Raw genomic sequence first — 26635 nt, forward strand, 5'->3', positions numbered from 1 at the left:
TTTTCGGAAGTGATATTAAAAAATAAATAATTACAGTTTTAGATCAGATTCAGCTGTACTCCTAACATTGCTCCTGTAAAAAACTGAAATCACTGTTGCTACTGTGGTAAAAATCACCATGCATGTGGATGAGTTTGGACTCCTGGGACTATTTTTCATTCTCCAATGCTCTATTGTTTTTTGAGTTTGTCTAAAGCTGAACAAATATTTGTGTCTCTTCAAAAATTCTTCTATTCTTTTATGTCCTTTACCTGTAGAAAGGATTTCGAGATGCCGGTGTTGGACTGGGGTGTACAAAGTTTTAAAAAATCACACAACACCAGGTTATAGCCCAACAGGTTAATTGGAAGCACAAGCTTTCTGAGCACTGCTCCTCCTTCAGGTGGTTGTGGAGGACACAATTGTAAGACACAGAATTTATAACAAAAGTTTACAGTGTGACATAACTGAAATTATACATTGAAAAATACCTTGATTGTTTATGAAGTCACTCATCTGTTAGCATGACTATGTGAGTTTCACTTCTTTCAAATGTAAATCACAAAACTTTTTTAAAAGTTACATTCTCAGGTGAACTTTACCAATTGGTGTCAGCCCAGATAATGTATTGAAGGTGTTAGCCCCCTGTGTGCTGCTGTCTGTGCCATAGTGTTTAGATTGATTCTAATCTAAAACATGAATTGACAGAATCCTACATGGATTCATACAGTTTTTGAGCAAAGTACAATGCAACTCTGCAAGTGTAAATTCACCTCACAAATGGGTGTGTGTTGGGGGGGGTGTTGTGAGAGAGAGTATCTGTGTGCGTGAGTGTAAAGGGGTCTAAGTCTGTGTGAGGGTGCGTGTGGGAGTGTGTATCTCTGTCGGTGTGTGCGCATAGTGCAATGGTGGTCACCTGTAGCGTGACATGAACCCAAGGTCCCAGTTAAGGTCCTCCCTATGGGCACCGAACTTAGCTATCAGCCTCTGCTCGGCCACTTTTTGCTGCTACCTGTCCTGAAGTCCGCCTTGGAGGATGGTCACCTGAGGGTCCAAGGTCAAATGTCGTGTACCGCAGAAGTGTTCTCCTCCAACTGGGAGGGAACACACCTGTCTGTTGGTTGTTGTGAGGTGCCCATTCATCCGTTGCCATAGCCTCAGCTTGGGTTTCACCAATGTACCATGCCTCAGGGTACCCTGTTATGGTAGGCGCTGCAAGACGTGTCAGAGTGTGGACATGGATACCACCATTACGCTTGGGGACACCTCCCACCATGTACGTGGTAGGTACTCATGCGACACAGCCAGCATTGTCTATCTTATACATTGCAGGCAAGGATGTCCTGAGGCATGGTACATCGGGGAAACCGAACAAAGGCTATGGCAACGGATGAATGGGCTCCACACTACCATCAACGGATAGGAGTGTTCCTTCCCAGTTGGAGAACACTTCTGCGGTTCAGGACATTTGACCCGTGGACCTTCGGGTGACCATCCTCCAAGGCGGACTTTGGGACAGGCAGCAGCGAAAAGAGACCAAGCAGAGGCTGATAGCTAAGTTCTGTACCCTTAGGGAGGGCCTCAACCAGGACCTTGGGTTCATTGTCATACTGCAGGTGACCACCATTGCACTATACACGCACTCACAGACTTAGACCCTGTCGCTGTCGCTCTCGCGCTTGCTGCACCCAAGAATCACATTATACTTTTACTGTAAGGCTAGAAAGAAAAATTAGAGGGAACATCGGCCATACGTTAAAACTTCGGGGATATGAGATCTGAGGCTGCCATAGAATTTAAGCAAAATTACAACAGCTGTGCTTCCAGCCTCAAAGGCCCTTGCTCTGTTAGTTTTCAGTGAGCCATCAAACCTCAAAACAAGGTCACAGCTGGAAAAAGTTTGGGAATACTGCTTTGCCGATCTTGAATATTCTTGCCACCTTTTAGGACCAAACCAAGGTGTCACACATGTCCCAGGTATTCATTTTGATTCTCGTCAAGAGTTTTGATGTGCTCCAACGGGTGACATGTTTTTGGAATCCTTCCATTAACATTTGGGTAGGTGACTCTGTAACTATCCTTAAGTGCTTCTGATTGTGGATATCCCATCTCCAGGATAGTAATAACTCCCTCATGCTCTTTTGCTAAGTGGCTCCAAAATCCGATGACAATGTTTGATTTGGTCGCCTTTTGTTTCTAGACTGCAGTCAGAGTCTATTTTTTTCTATGTTTCTCAAATTTGCCTCAAAGCTCCAACTGAGAGTACCTGTTTCTGTGAAAAATCATACATGATTTTGATTTCACTGCAATTATTACCTATCCCTATTTACCCTTGAGAAGCTGGTTAACTGCCTTCTTGAATTGCTGCAATCCATTTGGGGTGGATAACCCCACAAAACCGATCAGCAGGGACTTCCAGGGTTTTGACCTAGTGACACTGAAATAACAATGATATGTTTTTTTGGTGGCTTGGAGGGGAATTTGTAGTTCTCAGTGTTCCCCGAAATCTGTTGACCTTGTCCTTCTAGATGGTATTTTACATGGGTTTGAAAGTTGATGTTGAAAGAGCTTTGGTAAATTGTAGATGATGCACACTTCTGTGACTGGGTATCATTCAAGGGAGTGAATGTTTGCATGTATAGTGCCCATCAAGCAAACTGCTTTGACCTGGATGGTGTAAAGCTTCTTGTGTAATGACAGAGCTGCACCTAAGTGGGGAGTTTTTGGTCACTGGTATTGACCAAGATGTTGTTAGTGAGGCATTCAGTGATGGTAGTGCATTGAATGTCATGGTTCACTGGTTCGAATCTTTCTTCTCGGAACCACATGAATAACTTAAACTCCTTCTGAAGACAACTTCTGTGTCTACTAAATAACTCAAAAAGGGCCTACTCTTTGTTTACTTCCAACTCTAACTTTGTTAAATAAACTGACAGCCTCTCTTCTGAAGGCTGGTAAACATACCTAATCTGGTGCTTCTGTTATCTTCCATTTAAAATGTCAATCTCTAACCTAAAAGTTTTATTTCTAAAACATATGTATCCATGAAATTAGACATTGTTGCAATTTTTTAATATTTGATTTTTTTTAAGCTCAAGATGAAGGGACTATATTGTCACTTGGCTGAATCGAATGAAGATGTAAAGTTTGTGTTTCAAGACAAGGTTGGTATCATAGTCTGAAACGAATATAAAAACTGCCTCACTAAGTAACAAACTGTTGTCCAAGTGTGATCACAAAGGAGCAGAAGTAAATCATTTAGCCCCATAAACCTGTTTCCCTATTCGATTAAATCAGGAACGTAATTGATTATAATGTCAGAAACACGAGGTCAAAGTCTGAGAGATTTCAAACTGTCACCCTCATACAATAGTTACATTTCTGTTCGTGATGACTCCATGACTCTAGGCATCAGAATAAACAGCAGCTGTCTTCATGCTCCATTTTAATGCTCAATTATACATGTAGGACAAAGATTGATATAATTGCTGTAAGTCTAATTAAAAAGTTTTAGTTCATTGTTGACATATAGTGATAAATGTCTAACTAAATGTTTTGCAACAAAATGTTTTGTTTGTGTTATCAGATATAAAGATTGTCAGATTTCAGGGTATTGTGCATACATCAGTCAACTGTATTATTTATAAAATCAGGACACATGATTCAAATCTAGACATAAGTTGCAGCTCACTTCCATTTAGCCAGTAACTACAAAGTGGGGCATCCAGACATTTCTGGTAAATGCCCTTAACAGACAAAAATTGACTTCAAATTGGGAATGAGTAACTGATACTTTGGTCAGAAACATGGAGATAAAAATGTTGAGGAGAATTTGAAAGCTTAAGGCATAGCTGCCGAGAGGCACTACTGACTTAGGCAGCTTTTTGACTGATGCACAAGAGGCCAGAGAAAAGAGAATATGGAGTTTTCATAAATTATAGAGTTTAAAATAAATTGTGTGCAGTAACTTCGATGTTGCTGTACTACAGAATATGATTAGCTACAACTGTGTTGATGACAAGAAGTTGAATGACACTGCCATGTTTTAATAAAATTTGCTTTAAATTAGGTTGGCACATGTGCAGTTGCAAGAACTTTTAGAATAAAATAGCAATTTATTGTCATGTATGTTTTTACAAAAAAAATGCAATGAAAAGTTTTCCAAGTCACCACACCACTGCACCTGTATTAATGACATAAGTCATAGCTAAGAAAAAAAAGTGACAGTTAAGCCTAAGTTCATCTCAAATCAATTTCAGTTCAAGGAAAGCCAATTTTAAAATGACAATTGCAGGAATACCTGGAAACTTCTGCCGAAGAAGACCTCCATGTTGATACGAGACCACTACACCAGGACGAGACTACAGAACTGAGACTGCTAATATGGGACAAGACGGCTGCTGCACCAAACCAAGATAACTACGCTGGTATGAGTATTCCCAGAACGAGACATCCCTGCCAAAGAAGACCTCTTCACAAGGTCAAATCCGCCACACCAGGCCACTGGAATGCCTGGAAACTAACAGCAAAGAAGACCTCCATATCGGACCAAGACCACCAAGCTGAGCTCACCCCTTTGGAACAAGGCTACCACGCCAGGTTGACATTGGGCCAAGGCATTAGAAGCCGCCTCCTTGTCCTAATAGCATTAGCTTGAATTAGAAATAAATTAGTTTATTGGAATATTTGACGGTTCAACTGGAAATCATGTTTTGTAATGATAAATGTGAGCCAAACATATTATGTAATTTAGTTTAGTTCTTGCTTGGTGAATTTGTGTGGGCGGCATGGTGGCACAGTGGTTAGCACTGCTGCCTCAGCGCCAGAGACCCGGGTTCAATTCCTGCCTCAGGCAACTGACTGTGTGTGGAGTTTGCACATTCTCCCCGTATCTGCGTGGGTTTCCTCCGGGTGCTCCGGTTTCCTTCCACAGTCCAAAAATGTGCAGGTTAGGTGAATTGGCCATACTAAATTGCCTGTAGTGTTAGGTGAAGGGGTAAATGTAGGGGAATGGGTCTGGATGGGTTGCGCTTCGGCGGGTCGGTGTGCACTTGTTAGGCCGAAGGACTTATTTCCACACTGTAAGTAATCTATTCTAATGCCTTATTCATGTGATTTGGTAAAGTTGGGCGTCCATTCTAAAAAGAAGGATTTTGTTTCCATGGGTTGTGACTGTTGTTGAGTAGACCAACATTTGGATGCACATCAAATTGTCCTTGGGCTGCTGCTGTCTTGAACCACTGTAATCATGTGGTGTAGATATGCTATTGAGAAAAGCAGTTTAGGATTTTGACCCAGTGGCAGTGAAGAGATGATAATATAGTTCCAAGTCAGGATGCTATATGGCAGTGTTTCCTAAACACTTTCTCATTGCAACCGCATTTGGAGGCTTGACAATTATGATGACGCCTCAATTGGAATGGGAGCATGTTAATGTTCCATGGCAGCTATTAATAGCTTTGATCTGGTGATTCCAATTGGGAAATAAAGCAAAAAAAATGTGAATTCTGGAGATCCGAAATAAAAACCAAGTCCTGGAGAAACTCCACAAATTTGGCAACATCTTTGGTGATACATGGAGAGCTAATGTTTCAACTCCAAAGACTCCTCTTCAGGACTCCACTTTGGAACCCACTCGGAAAAGCCCTGACATTTGGAAGGGTCACGTTCCCAAGTATCTGCTGCTACCTTTTCAGTGATAATAGTTTAGAAAGTGCTGTTGAACATCTGCATTGCAGTGGCTCATTAGTATTAACAAATCAATATGATTGTTTGACGATGTTCCCACTTGTCCTAGCTATGCTAGAGAACACTGTTAAGTTTGGCTTCTTTTCCTATAGTTGACACATATGCTCAAAGATAAAGGTCTGAGTATGCCAGTGCGCTGGTCAAGTTTATCCACTTTTATTATCTTTAAGCCCACTTATTCAATGCCATGCTTGAAGTAGTCATCCCAAGACAAATTCAATTACAAGAATTACAGACGAATAGGTAAAGTTAAATTCACTAGGCGAAAGTGAGGATTGCAGATGCTGGAGATCGGCGTCTAGATGAGATTGGTGCTGGAAAAACACAGCAGGTCAGGCAGCATCCAAGAAGCAGGAAAATCGATGTTTTGGGCAAAAGCCCTTCATCAGCTTTTCCAGCACCACTCTAATCTAGAAAATTAAATTCACAATAGAACTACTGTACCATTTAAGGCTGTTCTCTCATTAGAAAGGGAGAGAGAGAGAGAGAGATAACTGGTGGTGATTGAGGTTCAGACGAAGGGAGGGGAGGGAAAAGGAGATTCTAACTTCAGCCGGTGCAGGAATTGAACAGAGACTGGTTCTTCTGCATGGCCATCTAGCCAAATGAGTTAACTGACAACCAGAGCAGATGACTGCAGATCAGAATCTGAAATAAAGTCAGAAAGTGCTGGAAGCTTTTTAAAAAATCAAGTGGCATTTGTGAAGAGAAAGAAACCGATTTAAAAACTAAGAAAAATGTTTGCATGCTACCCAATTGCTGAGGTATTCTTCTGATCTTATTTTGTCATAAAGTAAACAACTTGTGGAGAGATTGACAAAAAGCTTGATCAAATAAATAAGTTTTGAAGTGTATCTTGAAGGAAGAATTGGTGGTTGGGAAGAGTGTTCCACAGCTTCACGCATTCACAACTGAGGAACAACATGCAGAGTATTGGAGCTTTCCTTTTTCTGACCACATGATGTTATTAGTAAAATAACCCTGCAGTATAAACTGAATGGTATCACCAAAAAGCACATCTGTGCAACTGTGAGGCACACACACGGTATTCAGGAAAGGTGAATCAATGTCAATGCCCTAGAAATAGGCACACAACTAACAGACATTTTTCTTTTTTGTAGGAATCTGTTCCGAGTGTATATGACCATTATGTCAAATTACAAGTTAAGGTTTGCGCTTTTAGTCCTTTGAATATGAAGGTAAATCCGCTTTAATGGTTCTATATATTTACAGTTGGGTACATAGTGTATACAGAAAACTAGAATATGTATTATTTCACTTAAAAATGGTTTTCAGTTGCATTTTAACATTTTGTCTTTTTATTTCTTTTACACTTTTTGGCTTTGTTTAGCATTTTTGTTTTACTTTTCGTTGTGAGTTTTGTTGAGTCCCCATTTAATATTTGAACTTGACTTACTGCTCTCATCAAAACAGTAGACTCAGAACCTCTAGTCACTCCAACATCTGTGACCACAGCCCTCAGAGATTATAGAACATAGAACATTACAGTGCAGTACAGGCCCTTCGGCCCTCAATGTTGCGCCAACCTGTCATACCAATCTGAAGCCCATCTAACCTACATTATTCCATGAACGTCCATATGCTTGTCCAATGACGACTTTAAGCACATTCAAGTTGACGAATCTGCTACCGTTGCAGGCAAAGCATTTCATACCCTTACTACTCTCTGAGTAAAGAAACTACCTCTGACATCTGTCCTTTATCTATCACCCCTCAATTTAAAGCTATGCCCCTTCTTGCTCGCTGTCACCATACTTGGAAAAGGCTCTCCCTGTCCACCCTATCTAATTAGATTTCCATTTTTTTCCCCTCCTTGCTTTGGGGAAACAATTAAGCATTGCTTTGCACCTTGACAGGACTTGTAACTCACCTGGAACGGCATTTTGAAATTTACTGCAAGATTGGAAGTCCTGTGCCCTCTAATCTTACATTATTTTCCATATTCTATGTCTGTCTTATTGCTGCTTCCTTTACATATTTTATCCTTTTGGTTCTGGAATGAAAAACAATTTAAAGGTTATCAGCAAAGTCATATGAAGTGAAATGCAACTATTGCCAGCATGGCAGCTTTTCTTTCCACAAATAATGCGATTTTGTGGAAGGAACTAATACCTACAGGATTCCCTCACAATTGTTTGAAGATTCTCTTTCCAACAGAAGTAGAATGAGACTTGCCCACGGCTAGGTGTTCGGCCAATGATCTAATAGAAGTATGGGCTTTGCTGAAGAGAGGAGGATGGGGGTGTACATAAGCTATTAGAAGAGTTATTTGAAAGATAATTAAATGTTTTCTTACTGTAATGAATTTTCACTGTATGGGCCTGTGCTCTGCTTTAACTGTGTTCTCACAAGACCTATTTTTGACAATATTTAAGTAATGAGTTAACTAGCAATACGTTTTAGTGTACAAGTGACTAGCTGGTAATAATCTTTTTGAAATTTATTTGCAATCACATTTAACTCTTTTCCTATATATGCAACAGAGTTTTAAAGTTAGTAATACTGTAATTGTAAATGAATAATTCTTCAGTAAGTGAACAAAGGTGCAAGTGGACCTTCTCCACAAAATCCAGGTGGTGAACATGGATCCCAGGTAACAAGGCAATTGGCACTTTGGTAGAAAATGTCATATTCCAATGAACCCTAGGGTCCAAGGAAAAGAAAACAACCCTTTGTAACACTTAAACTAGTATTGCACTCGGCATTTTAAAAAAAAATGAATTCAACGTGGATCTTCTAGCATGTATTATAATACTTGTATTTTAGAAAAGCATTGCAAGGGGCGGCTCGGTCGCTCAATGGTTAACGCTGCTGCCTCACAGCACCAGGGTCCCCAGTTCAATTCCAGCCTCGGGTGACTGTCTGTGAGGAGTTTGCACATTCTCCCTGTGTCTGCATGGGTTTTCTCCGGGTGCTCCAGTTTCCTCCTACAGTCCAAAGATGTGCAGGTCTGGTCAATTGGCCATGCTAAATCGTCCATCGTGTTAGGTGCATTAGTCAGAGGGAAATAGGTCTGGGTGGGTTACTCTTCGAAGGGTCAGTGTGGACTGGTTGGGCCAAAGGGCCTGTTTCCACTGTAGGGAATCTAATCTATTTAAAATTTTCAAAATGAGCCCACTTAATTGGTACCAAATCCCTAAAAAAGTTCATTTCTTCCGCCACCAAGGCTCCTTAGGAGCAGCATGACCCATGTACAAGACTCATTGCAGAAATTTAGCAAGGTTCCTGATACAGGACCTTCCAAATCCACAACCACTCTCCTGTAGAAGGACAAGGGCAGCAGGTGGGAACATCACCACTTGCAAATTCCTCTCCAAGTCGTTTGTTTTTCTAATTTGGAAATATATTGCTGTTCATTCAGAATGATTGGGACAAAATCCTGAAATTCCCTCCCTGAATGCATTGTGGGTCCATCTACAGTAAATGGACTGCAGTGGTTCAAAAAGGCAGTTTGCACCACCTATTCAAGGGCAGCAAGAGGCTGGGAGTAAACTTTTGATGTCAACTTTTTTAAAGTTGCAGTTCTAAAGAAATGTGTACATTTCTTTGTCATTAAAAAGAAAATCACTTTGTATTTAGCTGTTGATGGAACTAAAACTGCAGGAAGATTTCTTACCAATTGGAAGAGAAGTTGCTGGAGTGGTTCTTGAAGGTAAGCGATGATTTGATTAAGACATTTTATTCCTATTGTTTGGTCAAGGATTTATCCAGAAATGTTTTGCGCAGTTTATTTTGCAATTAAAAGGACTTCAACATGAAAAAAAAATTTGTTTTTGGTCAAGCACCTAATATTAATCTGGAGAAATGATGATAGGATTATAGTTAAGCTTAAAATTTTCCACAGACTATTTAGAAATGTTGTGTAGGGCTTAGAGATTAATCTTACAAACAAGTTTCTAGATCTATGTGGAACTAACTAATCTCAATTTGACAAGTTTTTTGCCCATGTAAATGTCTTCAACATCGCTGAACAAGGGAGAAAAAGATCACCAATGATTCCTGATTCTGCTGATTATCTAAATATAAAGTCTACAAACTATAAAGATCATATACGAATAACAACTGAGGTGTTGTGGTTCTGTTCGCCGAGCTGGAAGTTTTTGTTGCAAACGTTTCGTCCCCTGGCTAGGCGACATCATCAGTGCTCTGGAGCCTCCTGCGAAGCGCTTCTTTGATGTTTCTTCCGGTATTTATAGTGGTCTGTCCTTGCCGCTTCCGGGTGTCAGTTTCAGCTATCCGCTGTAGTGGTTGGTATATTGGGTCCAGGTCGATGTGTTTGTTGATGGAGTTTGTGGATGAATGCCATGCCTCTAGGAATTCCCTGGCTGTTCTCTGTCTGGCTTGCCCTATGATAGTAGTGTTTTCCCAGTCGAATTCATGTTGCTTGTTGTCTGAGTGTGTGGCTACTAGGGATAGCTGGTCGTGTCGTTTCGTGGCTAGTTGATGTTCACGTATGCGGATTGTTAGCTGTCTTCCTGTTTGTCCTATATAGTGTTTTGTGCGGTCCTTGCATGGTATTTTGTAAACTACATTAGTTTTGCTCATGTTGGGTATCGGCTCCTTTGTTCTAGTAAGTTGTTGTCTGAGCGTGGCTGTTGGTTTGTGTGCCGTTATGAGTCCTAAGGGTCGTAGTAGTCTGGCTGTCAGTTCTGAAACGCTCCTGATGTATGGTAGTGTGGCTAGTCCTTTTGGTTGTGGCATGTCGTCGTTCCGTGGTTTATCTCTTAGGCATCTGTTGATAAAGTGGGCAGCACGGTGGCACAGTGGTTAGCACTGCTGCCTCACAGCGCCTGAGACCCGGGTTCAATTCCCGACTCAGGCGACTGACTGCGTGGAGTTTGCACGTTCTCCCCGTGTCTGCATGGGTTTCCTCCGGGTGCTCCGGTTTCCTCCCACAGTCCAAAGATGTGCGGGTCAGGTGAATTGGCCATGCTAAATTGCCCATAGTGTTAGGTAAGGGGTAAATGTAGGGGTATGGGTGGGTTGCGCTTCGGCGGGTCAGTGTGGACTTGTTGGGCCGAAGGGCCTGTTTCCACACTGTAAGTAATCTTAAAAAAAAAAGTTGCGCGGGTATCCGTTTTTGGCGAATACCTTGTATAGGTGTTCCTCTTCCTCTTTTCGCAGTTCTGGTGTACTGCAGTGTGTTGTGGCTCTTTTGAATAGTGTCCTGATGCAGCTTCGTTTGTGTGTGTTGGGGTGGTTACTTTCATAGTTTAGGACTTGGTCCGTGTGTGTTGGTTTCCTGTGTACCCTTGTGGTGAATTCTCCGTTCGGTGTTCTCTGTACTATCACATCTAGGAATGGGAGTTGGCTATCCTTTTCTTCTCTCCTGAATCGGATTCCTGTGAGTGTGGCTTTGATGATCTGGTGTGTTTTTTCGTAGCCAATTAGCAAGGCAACTTCCTTTCTCTCAAAAATGTAGAATGTTCCTTTTGGATTTGATACTGGTGCCTCTCCCTTTTTCCACCTGCCTACATATAATGTTTTACACCAAGGGGAATTTTCCCCATGTACTTTTGACACATTTTGGTTCTCTGCTAGGCTGGAAAATTATGGAGAATGTGCTTGTAACGATTCCCCAAAGTGTTGCCGACCGCCTCTATTTTTTCTCCTGTTAGGACAACCCACTTGAAAGCAGTGAAATTAATCGAGGCTCCCCAGCTACAAATTATCAACATTTTCCAATGTACCACTGCCACTGTTTCTACAGCCTGATGGGTAATGGGAGATATGGGAACCCACAGCAAATGCCTGTGGCCCTAAGGTTCATATTGAAAAGTCTGAGGTCTTTTACAGCAGAGACTTGAATTTTTCACCCAATTTCCTGGACACTTGTTGTCTGAAGAATAGTATAGGTGTTGAATGAGAGGCGCCATTGCCTCCAATTGTTTCACTCCTCCATTTCACATTCCATGCAGACCAATAGCACTGTCACCACATACTTGATGAGACTGCCAGCTTGTCTCAGTCTCATGGACTGACTCTCTCTGTTCCTCCACAGCCAGCTGGAATTCCTTTAATTCAATGGCAGTCTCGGATGCATCAGCTTGTTATGCAACTTCTGTAAAATCAGTCCTGGAGGCGCTGCTTCTGTGAACAGGGTTGAGACCCTACAATGATCTTGATCACCAAAACTTTGAAATCTGAAAGATTCTGCCTGAAGAGTCATAACTGAGACAAACTATAGGAGGACAGTAGGCTTTCTTCTCAATGAACCTCTGGGGGTTTGATAATGCTCTGACTACTTAGCTTCATGGTGCATTTTATTGTTAATATTTGTATTTCCATCTACGGATAAATGGAATTCATAGTAAAATTGTCATAATTAATTTCAACTTGCATTCCCTGGATTATCAGTGCAACTGTTTGGATTATTAGTCCACCACTGTATACTACTACTGTGAATATGTTCAAAGGAGCAGAAAACTGGAAGCTTAGAGAGGTCAAATTTGCAACCGATCTAGGAATAAATGAGCGTAGTTCCAAAAGTTAAATGCATACCATTAATCACTAATTTCACATACACAATCTTTCCAGTCAATGTCAGCTCCAAATTTGTGACCTAATTTTGTATATGTATGTGTCCACTAATGTAAAGCTAAAATCAGTAATTGCTACATATTGTAGTTGGATAATTTAGATAGAAAACTGAATAATTTAACTGTTTAAAATCATAGACTTGCATTCAGAGGAACCATAAAAGCATTTAAAAACAGATGTTCAGATTAGAAAGGAAACAATCAAGCATCGCCCTGGAATTATGCCTTTCTACACTGTTTTCCAGATTTTGTCTTTGTCAGAAATGTTTATGCCTAGTTCTTTGAAGCTGAAAAACCACAGCCTTTATTGTTCAGCTCTGCTTTGGGAAGTTTTCTTTTAAAAGGAAAGCTCTCTTCCTGTCCTGGGCCAGTAATTGCAATTATTTCTTCCAAAATAAGCATAGCCTTTAAACGTTCAAGTTTAAAAAACATACCAGTGGGTTTGCTTATTCCAATTAGAAGGCAATTCCTAAATTTGACAGTGGATATCTGGTACAAATTACTTCAAGCGTGTTTTTGCAAGGTTTGTGAAGGTTTATAGCTCAGGTTGAGGTTTAGGGTCTAGGTTTACTCGCTGAGCTGTAGGTTTGATATCCAGACGTTTCATTACCTGGCTAGGTAACATCATCAGTGGCGACCTCCAAGAGAAGGGAAGCTGTTGCCTCCTGCTTTCTATTTATATCTTTCTCCTGGATGGGGTTCCTGGGTTTGTGGTGATGTCATTTCCTGTTCATTTTCTGAGGGGTTGATAGATGCCATCTAGATCTATGTGTTTGTTAATGGCGTTGTGATTGGAGTGCCAGGCCCCTCAGAATTCTCTGGCATGTCTTTGCTTAGCCTGTCCCAGGATAGATGTGTTGTCCCAGTCGAAATGGTGGTTTTTTTCATCCGTGTGTAGGGCTACGAAGCAGAGAGGTTCGTGTCTTTTTATGGCTAGCTGGTGTTCGTGTATCCTGGTGGCTAACTTTCTTCCTGTTTGTCCTTAGTAGTGTTTGTGGCAGTCCTTGCATGGAATTTTGTTGATGACGTTGGTTTTGTCCATGGGTCGTACTGGGACCCTCTCTCCTTCGTAGCCCTACACACGGATGAAAAAAACCACCATTTCGACTGAGACAACACATCTATCCTGGGACAGGCTAAGCAAAGACATGCCAGAGAATTCCTAGAGGCCTGGCATTCCAACCAAAACGCCATAAACAAACACACAGATCTAAATGCCATCTATCAACTCCTCAGAAAACGAACAGGAAATGACATCATCACAAACCCCAGGAACCCCCATCCTGGAGAAAGATATAAATAGAAAGCAGGAGACAACAGCTTCGCTTCACTTGGAGGTCACCACTGATGATGTTACCTAGCCAGGTAATGAATCGTCTGGATATCAAACCTACAGTTCAAGCATGTTTCCATGTTTATAAAAATTAAGTTGACAATAATACACTCATTTGTTTTGAAATATGATATTCTTTAAATGTACTTTTTCAGTTGGACCAAAAGTGAGCTTCTTTAAGCCAAATGATGCAGTAGTTGGTAAGCAAAATCAAAACATATTTGACATTTATGCCAAAGTTTTTTGAAATTCCAATGCTAATCTGGTCACTGCACTGTCCATCTCATAGGTATTCTACCTTTGGATTGTAAAGAATCTGGACTTTCCAATACTCTGCTGGTTCATGAACACAGTCTTGGTAGGTATAATACTGTAACATCAATACCTTTTTCTTTAAGATATATTTTGAGCGCTTGTGATTTTTTAAAAATATTTTTGTTATTCTGGATTTTGGAGAATTTTGATTTGGAGCTGGGAGCTGCAAGCTAAAAATTACTTTTGGGCTGAGGGTAATTGTTTGTATTAAAAGGTAAACAGAACAAACAAGCTTTTGTTTATTCATGAGGTCAAGCCTGGAAGTTAATTGCAGGTTGGTTCTTGACCAAAAGATTCTGCTGACGTTTCATGTTGTTTAAACGTGAGAGAGTGCAAAAAATGTTTACAAGGATATTGCTAGGACTGAAGGATTTGAGTAACAGGGAGAGACTGAATAGACTGGGGCGTTTTTCCCTTGACTGTCGGAGATAAAGCGGTGACCTTATAGAAGTTTATAAATATGAGAGGCATGGATACATTGAAAAATCAAGGTTTTTTTTCCTTGGGTGGGCAAGTCCAAAACTAGTGGCCATTGATTTAAGATGAGAGGGGAAAGATTTAGAAGGCATGTGAGGGGTACCTTTTTCATGCAGAGGGTGGTGCATATGTGGAACGAGCTGCCAAAGAAAGTGGTGGAAGTGGGTAAAGAAAGATTTTAGAGGGATATGGGCCAAATTCACGTGGCCTGGTCAGTGAAGACAAGTTGGACCGAAGGGTGTCTTTCCATGCTGTATTACTCTGTGACTCTATCTATACCGAAGGAACAATACATCGTAAAATAACTACAGGAGTCTGACTACTTCTGTTACTTCCTTATCTTTTGTTTGTTGGCCTGTCCTTTGTGTGAATGGAGCTGAAAACAATGATTGCTGAATTTCAAGTGTAATGGACCAGACCAGACCCCCTCAAAATATGTTAAAAAGTTGGCTCAGACCCAACCTCCTCTTATATTAAATGTAGATGTGAAGTATCTGTTCCAAGTGTGATGCGACTGTTCAAACTGACATTATGCAAAACAATTTATGTGAACATTATAGTTAAAATACAAGCAGAAGAAAAAGGAATTTAAAATAACTTAACTATTGGAAAGCTTAATCGAATAATAGATGCAGTGCCTATTACTAATGAACAGTTTCAATATAGTAATATTCCGTAAACACACCCCGTTAGCAAAAAGACAAATTCAGACAGAGTTTTACATGCAGTTCTCCAATTCAGGAGGAAACAACATCTGGAGAGATTTTAGAGAAAGTAGCAGCTTTGAATCATTTATTGAAGCTTCCAGCTCTTCTGAGACCCCAAACAGCCTCTAACTGCTACAGTTTAAAAGAAAAGCTAGAAAGTCTGGTCTGTGAGAACTGGTGACTCCCATTCAAACTGCTTCTGTTTTTAAAAACAACATAAAGCCCTCCTAAATTATTTACTTAAGCCTTTTTAGTAGTGAGTTTTTCACCTCTACCTTGCAACCTCTCTTTTTTTTTAAATAAAAGGACAAAAAATAACCTTTTAAAAGTGACAACATCATCACAAAAGCAAAGGCGAATTAAATTACTTTGTTATTTAATTTTTGCTGTGCTGAAGTACTGTTAATAATCTTAAACAAAAGACTTTAGCAATTTATAAAGTAATGTCTGTAGTTGATTATTCACAAAGTCTAGGATTGGCTGTTCAGAAAGCCCAAAATGACCTTTGAGGTCATTTCTAAGGGTTTTTTTAAGAGTGTAAATTTTTTAATTTAATTTTTTTTTCACAAAGATGTGCAGGTCAAGTGAATTGGCCATGCTAAATTGCCTGTAGTTTAGGTGCATTAGTCAGGGGTAAATGTAGGGGAATGTGTCGGGTGGGTTGCTCTTCAGAGGGTTGGTGTGGACTTGTTGAGCCGAAGGGCCTGTTTCCACACTGTAGGGAATCTAATCTAAAGAATCTAATCATTCTGGGACTACCATTTGATATGAAACTTAATTGGACTAGCCATGTGAATACTGTGGCTACAAGAGCAGATCACAGCAAATAACTAGCCTCCTGACATCCAGGGCATGTCCATCTACAAAGCACAGTCAGGAGTATCATGAAGCTGCCCACTTGCTTGGATGAATGCAGCTCCAACAACACTGATTCAATAAACTTAACATCCAGGACAAAGCAGCCAGCTTTACTGGCAATGGTTCCAGGCCATCCATTCACTCACTATCAACACTTAGTTGTTGTGTATGCCACTGCAAAAGGAGCTTCGCTTCTGTAAGCTTTGCATGGTTAGGAGGAAGAAATTACATCCAGAGTGAGACATAGCCTGAGTGAAGAGAGAGTGCAGACAAAATGGGAAATTGCCAAAAAAAACTCCGCAAGTCTGGCAGTATCTGTGGAGAGAAATCAAATTTCATGTTTCTTGAAAGGTTACATGACTGGAAATGTTAACTCTGATTTCTCACCTTGGGAAAGGGTCACTTCTGTTTCTAATTTCCAGCATCCACAGTTCTTTTGTTTTTTGTGTATAGTTTGGAGAATTTGGAGGCAGTGTAAGAATAGAATTATTAAATCGTTTGTCATTTTAAAAATTTTAAAATTCAGGAGCCGATTGAAAAGGTTAATAAGGTAGCTGAGAGAGGGACAGGTATTAGTCATCACCTGAAGTCTGAATGGGTGTTAATTACTATTGAAGTTTAACTAGTGTGAGTCATCTCAGCACGCTTCACCTCTATTTAAGAGGGCCTGTTGAAAGCAGACAATCTGAACGGAGAGATCACCTCCAAAGTAAGACACAGCCTGAGTGAGTACAGTATACACCTCAACAAGTTGGATGCAAGATGTAAGAAGTACTTTTTACTTGCTTTTTTTGTGGCTCATAGCTTTTAAGGTTTTTTTTGCACCAGGCTAAATTTAAGCCGAGGATGAGAGGGCCAGCACCAAAGAGTTACAGGACACACAAATGTAAATTAATTGGTTCATGATAGCTATTCATTTGACTGTATTATAGGTTACTTTCAGGTTGAAGGTAAATAGGGGAAATATTTACTTACTACAAACTAAAGAAAAGTCCACAATTTTTCAAAATCAAATTAAGAACAAACAACTGTGACAGCAATACTGAGCCAGGCAATATATTGTAACTGCATGATGTGGGAACTAATGGACCCCGTTTGTAGTTCATAGTGACCACATCGGTAGCAGGTGTTGGTTGCTTGAGGAACTCCAGCGCACTGTTGATGAGCTGAGTTTGGTTTTCAAACACTGAGACACAGGGAGGGGCAGAGTTACCTGGATGCTGTGTTTCAGGAGTGTTACGACACTGGGTAAACCCTCCTTCTAAATTTAAAAGCTGCAACATAGAAAAGATTTATCTCGTGCAGTAATCTGTAAAATTTCGAGTGGCCAAGAACTCTTCAAAGTAAAAATGAACAACTTTAAGTATGACAGAGAATAATTAACTAAGCACTATTTCCTCTAATCTATCTTTTACCTTGCCTTCTATAATACTAGTCCGATAAAACTCCCAGTTAAGATTTACAAAACCACACTTCTTATCTTTAAAACCAGGCAGCTTTCGTTCTTCTATTCGGATCTTCTTATGTCTTCTTCTTCTTAGAATTTCTGCGTCACAGATTACTGATTGACAAGGTATTTTTAAGAGAGCTATTTTCAGGCAATCTGTTTACATGCTGGGCATGTCAGTTCTCCTAACAACTGTTCACGTTACCCCAGTCTTATACCCCCAAAGCATCAGATTGGCTTTTAAGATTGTCAATATACTCAAATCAAACTGGATTGTAGTTTGATATATTTCAAGGTATAATTTAAACTGGCCAAATTCAAATTTATTTTTGTCTCGAGGCAACAAGCTAATCGAGTTGTTTGACCAAGTATAACATTGTTGCATTATTGAGAACACTTGGTGCTGTGTCCAGTAGTTCTGCTGCTTTTAACTCTCTTAAAGTACACCCACATCTTCATAAAAGGAGTGTGTGCAGATGAGTGAGGCTGTTAGAGGGATCCAAGAGGTTGTCCTGAAGGAGCTTCAGCTGTTGAACTTATCTAGCAGGTTTGAGATTCTTGCTCCCTCTTGGACGAGAGTGGGGGCTGGAACGAGGATTAGCCAACTGACTTTAGCATTGTGGTACAGGGAGCCATTTAAGATGGGGAGAATAAAGAAAAATGTAGATTTAATGGAACAATATAATCAGGGGAGTACACTCTGCTCTCTGCGGCCAGGGTTGAGAGTCTCAAAAGCTGTGTTGCCTGCTTGGTGCCCACACTCAGGATATCTCCTCTGGGCTGCAGAGGAACCTGGGTAGGAGGGGACGATCCAGTTGTCATGGTCCCTGTAGGTACCAATAATACATGTTGAAAGTGAAAAGAGGTCCTACTGAGGGAATGTGGGCAGCTCAGGGCTAAATTGAAAGGCAGACCCAGAATCTCTGTATTCCGAATGGAGTTACTAGCTAACTGACACGGTCAACAAAATTAAGGCAATAAATATGTGGCTTAAAGACTGATGTGACAAGAATGGAAAATTATGGAAGAAGTTAAAGTGAGAAGGGATTGGCAGAGATTATTAACATTTCCAGAACAGATAATAGGACAGAGAGTATAGAAAGAATCAGAAATCGAACTTCAGACACAGCAGATAAGGAGACAACTGAGAAGGGAGGCAGTCAATGGAGAAGTGAGGGTGTTGCATTTAAATGTTTATGGAACAAGGTAAATGAGCTTGTAGCACAGGTTGAAATTGGCAGATACGATATTATGGGGATTACAGAGATGTGGCTGTAAAGGGATCACAGCTAGGAATTAAATATCCAAGGATACACATTCTAACAAGAGCTCAGGCAAATAGGTGAGGAGCAGTTGCCTTGTTAGTAATCATTGAAATTTGGTCAACAACAAGAAGTGATATAAAGTGAGAAGGCATAGAATCTGTGTTGGAAGAACTGAGGAACCACAAAGGCAAAAGGACCGTGTGAGTTGCTCGGCCTCCTAGCAACAGTCAGGATGTGGGGCAGAAAATAATTTAGGAACCAGAAAAGCACTTTGCAGCATGGTTTGTATGGGAAGCTCATGTCTCACAAACTTGATTGGGTTTTTTAGTAAGTGCCAAGGCCTGTGATAAGGTTCCTCATGGCAGGCTGATTTTTTTTTCCCCAATGTGAAATCACATGTGATCCACAGTGAGCTGTAAGATGGATACAGAACTGGCTTGGTCATAGAAGATAGAAGTGGTGGAACAGTGTTTTTCTGACAGGAGATTTGTGAGCAGTGGTGTTCTGCTGGGATCAGGATAGGTATTCCTGTTGTTTGTAATATATATAAATGATTTGGAGATAATGTAGATGGTATGATTTGTAGCCTTATGGTGACATCAAAGGTTGAGGGAGCTGCAGAGAGTGAACACTTGGTTTGTTTTCACTTGAACGTCGAAGGATGAGGAGCAACCTGACAGAAGTTTACAAAGTCACAAGACCTGGGTAGTCTGAATCTTTTTTTTTCTCCCCAGGGTAGAACGGTCAATTACTCAGGGACATAGTTTGAAGACAGAAAGGGGGGTGGTGGGGGAGTAAGTTTAAAAGAGATGAGAGGTAGATTTTTGCACAAAGGATAAGCGTCTGGAATGCACTACCAGAGCAGGTGGTGGAGGTGGATACAGCAGCAATGTTTAAGAGGCGTCCTAACAAATACATGAATACAGGGAATAGAGGGACACGGACTGGGTATACGCAAAAGGTTTGGAAGGGCATTGTTTATTGGCCCAGCCTTGGTGGGTTGAAGGACCTATTCCTATGTTGTATTTTTTTTTGTTCTGTGTTCTTTGTTATTACAGTTATCTTGGAGGATTTCAATATGCAGGTGGACAGGGAAAATCAGATTGATATTGGATCTCAAGAGAAAAAATTCACAATATCTACAAGATGTCTTTTTTGGAAACATGCTATTCTGGATTTGTTGATGTGTCATGAGGCAGACTTGTGTTAGGGAGCTTAAGGTCAAGGAACTCCCAGGGGGCAGTGACTGTAATAAGATAGAATTCAGTTTGAAAGGGAGAAGCTGGAATCAGATGTAATGATGTCACAATTGAATAAAGGTAATTACAAAGACATGAGGGAGGAGCTGGCCAGAGTTAACTGGAAGGGGAACCTCGCAGGGCAGATAGTAGAGCAACTATGGCAGGAATTTGATGATCGTTCAGGCGGTACAGCAGAAATTCATCCCAAGGAAGAAGACATGTACAAACGAGGCAACCCTGGTCAGGGAAAGCATAAAAGCAAAAGAAAAAGCATACCATGTGCTAAAGATTAGTGCAAATACAGTGAATTGGGAAGCTTTTAACAACCAGCAGTATAACCAAAAAAGCAATAAGGGGGAGGAGATGAAATATGAGAGTAAGTTCTCTAATAATATTTTTTTAAATTGTAAGATTTATTTTAGATATAAAAGGTAACAGATAGGAAAGAGTGAACATAGGACCACTGGAAAACCAGGCTGGAAAAGTAGTAATGGCAGAGGACATGTAAAGATACATTACATCAGTCTTCACAGAGGAAAACACCAACAACATATCAGAACATCACCTCTGTTCAAAATGGAAGAGGGGCAGAAGACAGGAAACTGTAGACCGGTTAGCCTGACCTCGATCGTTGGTAAGCTTTTTAGAGTCCGTTATTAAGGATGAGATAGCGAGAACTTTGAAATACATGGGAAAATCGGACTGAGTCAGCACAGTTTCGTCAAGGGAAGGTCATGCCTGACAAGCCTGTAAGAAGTCTTTGAAAAGGTTACAAACAAATTAGACCAGGGGAGCCAGTGGACGTGATCTCTTTGCATTTCCAGATGGTCTTTGACAAGGTGCAATGTAGTATGATGCAAAATAAGTTGACAGCCCATGTTGTTTGGGGCAGGCTACTGGCATGGATAGAGGATTGACTGACTCGCAGAAGGCAAAGAATAGGGATGAAGGGGTTTTCTTCAGGATGGCAGCCAGTGACAAGAAGGGGTCCATGTTGGGACCACAACTATTCACATTTTACATTGTATGGGTGAAGGAACTGGCCACATTGTGTCACCTGCAAACTGAGCAACCAAGATAGATGGAGGGGCAGGTAGTGTTAACGAAGAGGCCAGGCTGCAGAAGGATTTGGCCAAACAAGGAGTGTGGGCAGAAAAGTGGCAGATGGAATATAGTGGGAAAGTGTAAGGTTATGCAGTGTGGTAAGAAAACTAGAGGCGTGGGGCAGCAGAGTGGTTCACATCATTGCCTCAGTAGCAGGGGCCTGGTTTCGATTTCAGCCTTGGGTGACTGTCAGTGGAGAATTAGCACATTTTTCCCTGTGTGTACATGCTTCCTGTGAGTGCTTGAATTTCTGCCACAGTCCGAAAATGTGCAGGTAAGTGACTTGGACATGCAAAAAAAACCTCGCTCTGTGGTGTCCAGGATGTGCAGGTTAGCTGAATTAGCTGTGGTAAAAAAATCCTTATTTGGGATTACAGGAATGGGGTGGGATTGTGGTGGTCATCGGAGGGTCGCTGCAGATATGATGGGCCGAATGGCCTCTTCCTGCACTGTAGGGATTCTGTGATTATTTTCTGAATGGGAAAGACTTCTAAACCTGAAGCATAAAATGTCTGAGGAGCACTAAATCAGAATCCCCTTTCGGTTAACGTACAGATCCAGTTGGCAGGTAAGAAAGGAAATGCAATGTTAGCATGCATTTTCAAGACAGCAAGAGTACAAGAGCAGAAATGGATGGTTGAGGCTGCATAAAGCTCTGGTCAGATTGTGTTTGCAATATTGTGAGAAGTTTTGGATCCCATAATCTAAGCAAGGATGTGCTAGTGCTGGAGGGGTTCCAGAGGAGATTTACAAGAATGTTCCTGTGGATGAAGGACCTGTCATTTGAGGAACAATTGAGGATTCTGAATCTGTGCTTGATGGAGTTTAGAAGGATGAGGGGGAATGTGATTGCAATTTACAGAATACTGGGGAGTCTGCGTATAATGGATGTAGAGAAGATATTTTCACTAGAAGAAGTGTCTAGGACATAAGGGCACAGCCTCCATGAAGGAGCTACTCTTTAGAACTGTGATAAGGAATTTCTTCATCCAGAGGATGGTCAATCTGTGGAAGTCATTGCAGCTGAGGGCTGTGGAGGCCAAGTTATTTGAGTGTATTTAAGTCAGAGATGCATAGGTTTTGGTCGTTAAGGGGATAAGGCAGAAGACTAGGGTTGAAAAACATATCAGCCATGATCGGATGGTGGAACAACCATCTTGGTCAGAAAGGCCTAATTTTGCTCCTCTGTCTTACGGTCAACTGATCTCAGGAGGGCATTTTGCCCAAGATACCTCCTCCAGCTAATGAAATGAGCTTCATTACGAGAGTCAATCTCCTGCTTTTTTCCTCGTAATCTTACACATTATTTTTATCCAACTAAGCACCCAATACCCACCGGAATGTCTTAATTGAACCTGCCTCTACCACTCTTCCAGGCAGTGAAGGGCAGTACCATCAACGAGAATCTTACTTTAGAGTCATACAGCATGGAAACAGGCTCTTTGATACAACTCGTCCGTGCTGACCAGGTTTCCTAAATTTCTTATACGAGTCATTTCAGAAATGTACTGAGCCTCCATCTTCAACCCATGACCACTATTATTTTGTACAAGAGCAGCAGGTACATGGGAACACCACCATCTGCAAGTTTCCCTCCAAATCATGCACCATACTGACTTGAAAATATATCACTGTTCCTTTATTGTTGCTGGTTCAAAATCCTGGAACTCTTCTGTACCTACACTAATTAGAGCACTTTTCAAAGGCATCTCACAAGGGCCAGTAAATGCTAACTGACTCAGTGACTTCCACATCCCATGAATGAATAGAAAGGAGTATGCTAAAATCTAAAACCCAATTTATTACATATGCTCTTTTTACTGTCCAAATATTAGATAAACAAATCTGTCCATAACTTTCACTTGAAGTGTCACTTTTGTACATTCTGATCAAAGATTTAATTGCATGCTATGAGTTCTGAATATACAGATACAGTAACAAGTACACCACATGGAAAATCCCATGATGTTTGAAGTTTGTACTGTATTCTAATCAATTTGGTTGAAATTGCATGGACCTGTTTCATGTGTGAATGATGATGGGAAGGCAATAACTCCTGGACATATACCAGGTCTTAAATTGGTACGCCCATTTGTTGCAGGGCTATTCTTCTCTGCAGTATTCAACATTGCAATGAAAGATGCATTTATAGAAAAAAATGAGGTAGTTGTGTAATGAGAAAATCTGAAAGGTATCATGGAGAGGATAATGGATAAATATACCAAGATTGCCACAAGTAATTATCTGGGACATTTAGAAAAGTTCAAGAAGAAGCCGCTCTGCTGACAAAAATATTTTAAAACAGGATGTGAACAATATAAAGTAAGATTCACTGGTTAGCACTGCTGCCTCACAGCACTACGTAACCAGGTTCAATTCCAGCCTTGGGTGACTGTCTGTGTGGAGTTTGCACATACTCCCTGTGTCTGCATGGGTTTCCTCCGGGTGGACTGGTTTCCTCCCTCAGTCCAAAGATGTGCAGGTTAGATGAATTGGTCATGCTAAATTGCCCATTGCATTAGGTGCATTAATCGAGGGAAATGAGTCTGGGTGGGTTACTCTTCGGAGGGTCGGTATGGACTTGTTGGGCTGAAAGGCCTGTTTCCACACTGTAAGGAATCTATTCTATTCTAATCTAATCAAACTTAAATTATGACAGTTTTTGAACTTGAGGGAATAAATATATAAAAATAATCTTGATTCTAATATTCTCTCAATGTAACAAGAGCCCAAACTTTTTTATTATATGTTCAGATTTATTTTGAAAATGAAAGCTCTGTCCGAATAAAGCTGGTCTGACTTTTTTTTAAACTGAGGATGAAAAAAGTGAACATTTTCATTCTTCCAGTTTCTGGGCGCCACCTCGCAGCTGTAATCCATCAGTACATCTATAGTGTTCCTAACTAAATTAAGGCCTTCACATATAGAGTTAATTGCATAGATTCTGTGTACTCAGTGCGTGTATATAAACACTATCAGCACATTTTCTGGTTGGATAGCCATGATTTCTATGACAATCACCAGAGGTCCTGCAGTAATTGGCTGTTGCTGTGGAAATTGTGAAAAGCTAAATAGGGCAAAAATGCACCAACACTCATACCCAAAATGCCATATGTGGGTGATCAGCATTGTAATAAATTGTTTCTTTTTTAATGCACCATTTGTAATTTTAACCCATGATGTGTCTTTTGAAGCCAAGAGTCTCTGTAGTTGTGGTTGAAACTCAAAACCATGTTTTCCTGTTTGATTTGTTAAAAACGTCTCAGAATGATCTCTCCATAAAACTTCAAGTACTATAGAACTATATTAATATTAGGCTATTGCAATCCTCTTTACATATACAGTGCGCACTCACGCACACACTCTCTCACACACACACACACTCTCTCTGTTTGTCTGTCTGTCTGTAATGAATGGCTTTTGTGACATCTCCACCTCCAGACATATTTCCACATTTACCTCATCATTACTTTAGTCCCTGCCTCTACACTTATGTGCCATAACATTTAAGGTTTAGGAGCATAAATGCACCATTTGGCCCATCAAGTCTGATCCGCATTCAGTTAGATCGTGTATGATTTCATAATCCTGAACTCTGTTTTCCTGCCTTGTTTCATATGGGGGTATCCCAATCTCATTGATTCCCTGACTGATCAAAAGTCTGTCTGTCTTAGTTTTGCATATACCAAATGACCCAGTCTCAACAGCCTCTGAATAATACAGTAAAGAATTGCACAGATTCACTACTCTTTGAAAGATGAAATTCTTCCTTCAATGTGTGACCCCTTATATTATTATGCCCTTTCTCCTTAAACTTTTCCACAAGAAGAAGTAACCTTTCTGTATCTACCCTGCTGAGGCCCCGGAGAAACTTGTGTGTTTCAAAAGACCTCCTCTCGTTATTTTCAACCCCAGTGAGTACAGGCCCAACCCACTCAACTTCACTTCATTCAAAAAGAAATCTCTCCAGGCTCAGGATAAACCTAGTGAACCTTTTCTAAGGTCTCCAATGCTAGTATATCATTCCTTAAATGATTTTTACTTTCTAAATCTGTGTCTGAAAAGAAAGTAGAACATGTCAAACAATGCAAAAAAGAGAATTATTTATATTGATTTGCATTTATCTGCTATTTTCTTCTAACGTATTGGTTTTCAAATGCAGTAAAGAAACCTGAAAACGTGAGCTGGGTGGATGCTGCAGGGACTATTTGTGATGGATTGCGTGCATATATGGCCCTGCACACACACACACATGTCAGTGCTGGGACAACTGTGTTAGTAATGGAAGGAGCAAATGTAAGTACTAATCAAACATCTGTTCAGTTAAGGTGCAAGATCTGGTGGCTTCGCAAGTTAATAAGATTTATTCTTCTGTCATTTGTTGGTGCAGCATACTTGGAGAATTAAGATAATCCTATTCTCTGATGCAATATGAAGGTCTCAACTGTATACTTTTTTTGTTCGTCAGCCTTTTTCTTGAGAACTCAGTTTGATCTTAGCATGAAATCTGCTGTCATTTGTGGATGTGGTCTGATACTTAAACACTTCAGATGGTCTACGATTGAACTTGCTGATCCAATTTACCTCAGTGTGTATCTGCTTTTGTCAATAGCCTCTTTGTCCCTTTACAGTGGTTTCTTTATTATGTATTTAGACTGTCCCTATTCTGGAACATGGAGCATTTTGTACTGTTATACTGTGAAATCAGCTTGCGAATATCTAAAACAATTTTTTTTCTGTTCACAATTCTTTGGTGTTTTTTAATCGCTTTTAACACTGAAATTCTCCCATTGATGTCTAATCCTGCCTGTAGTGATCAGGGATCTGTGATATACCCAATACTTGATTTGAAAAGGAATCTGTGTACTGGTTTCAATATTATAATATGTTTAATACAGAGTTTAGCTCCCAAGAAGCGAAAACCAGTCATAGTAGAAATAGACTAAGAGGGATTGATTGATAAAATAAGTGGCCTTTTAAAACCTTTATGGTATTTTCTTGTTTGGCAGAATTATTGTTAGTCTACAAATTGAGCAGTCTTAATATCTGATGGGACCATAGGATTGCTCTGTGGTTCGAGGAGGAGGGGGAGAGATGACTGATTGATTGATTTAATCTGAGAGTCAACATACCTCAGACAAGGGGAGAGGTGAGAAGAAGTGCCCTTCATTGTAACCTCAGCTGGTGCAGGAATTGAACACATTGTGTCTACTTCAAATAGTGCTTCAGTAAATAATCTGTTTACTACAACGTGTTATTGACTTACTAATATGTGCTTATAACTGTGGATCAGTTGGGGCAGTTAGCTCAGTTGACTGGATGGTTGACTTTTTTCAGAATGGCAGCCAGTGACGAGCGGTGTCCCACAGGGTTCAGTGCTGGGGCCACAGCTGTTCACATTATATATTAATTATCTGGATGAAGGGACTGAGGGCACTCTAACGATGTTTGCCGATGATACAAATTTAGGTGGACAGGCAGATAGTACTGAGGAAGTGGGGAGGCTGCAGAAGGATCTAGACAGTTTGGGAGAGTGGTTCAGGAAATGGCTGATGGAATTCAACGTGGGCAAATGCGAGCTCTTGCACTTTGGCAAAAAGA

The 26635-nt window shown here is 40.6% G+C and overlaps 1 protein-coding gene across 5 annotated transcripts in view; it reads left to right on the forward strand.

The window, feature by feature from the left end:
- The window catches only part of cryzl1 (crystallin, zeta (quinone reductase)-like 1), an 86643-nt gene that overhangs the window by 5327 nt on the left and 54681 nt on the right, over window positions 1-26635 (forward strand). For 4 of the 5 annotated variants that reach the window (XM_060833204.1, XM_060833201.1, XM_060833203.1 and 1 more), the window contains 6 exons: window positions 3072-3143; window positions 6849-6926; window positions 9328-9400; window positions 13776-13820; window positions 13910-13978; window positions 25197-25330. In XM_060833204.1, the coding sequence (XP_060689187.1) occupies window positions 3078-3143; window positions 6849-6926; window positions 9328-9400; window positions 13776-13820; window positions 13910-13978; window positions 25197-25330 (465 nt within the window). In that variant the 5' untranslated portion in view covers window positions 3072-3077. Of the gene's footprint in view, window positions 1-257; window positions 404-3071; window positions 3144-6848; window positions 6927-9327; window positions 9401-13775; window positions 13821-13909; window positions 13979-25196; window positions 25331-26635 lie in introns of all 5 variants that reach the window. The other variant, XM_060833202.1, reaches the window with a different exon arrangement.

The sequence above is a fragment of the Hemiscyllium ocellatum genome, chromosome 12 (assembly GCF_020745735.1).
Source record: "Hemiscyllium ocellatum isolate sHemOce1 chromosome 12, sHemOce1.pat.X.cur, whole genome shotgun sequence".
Classification (NCBI taxonomy): domain Eukaryota; kingdom Metazoa; phylum Chordata; class Chondrichthyes; order Orectolobiformes; family Hemiscylliidae; genus Hemiscyllium; species Hemiscyllium ocellatum.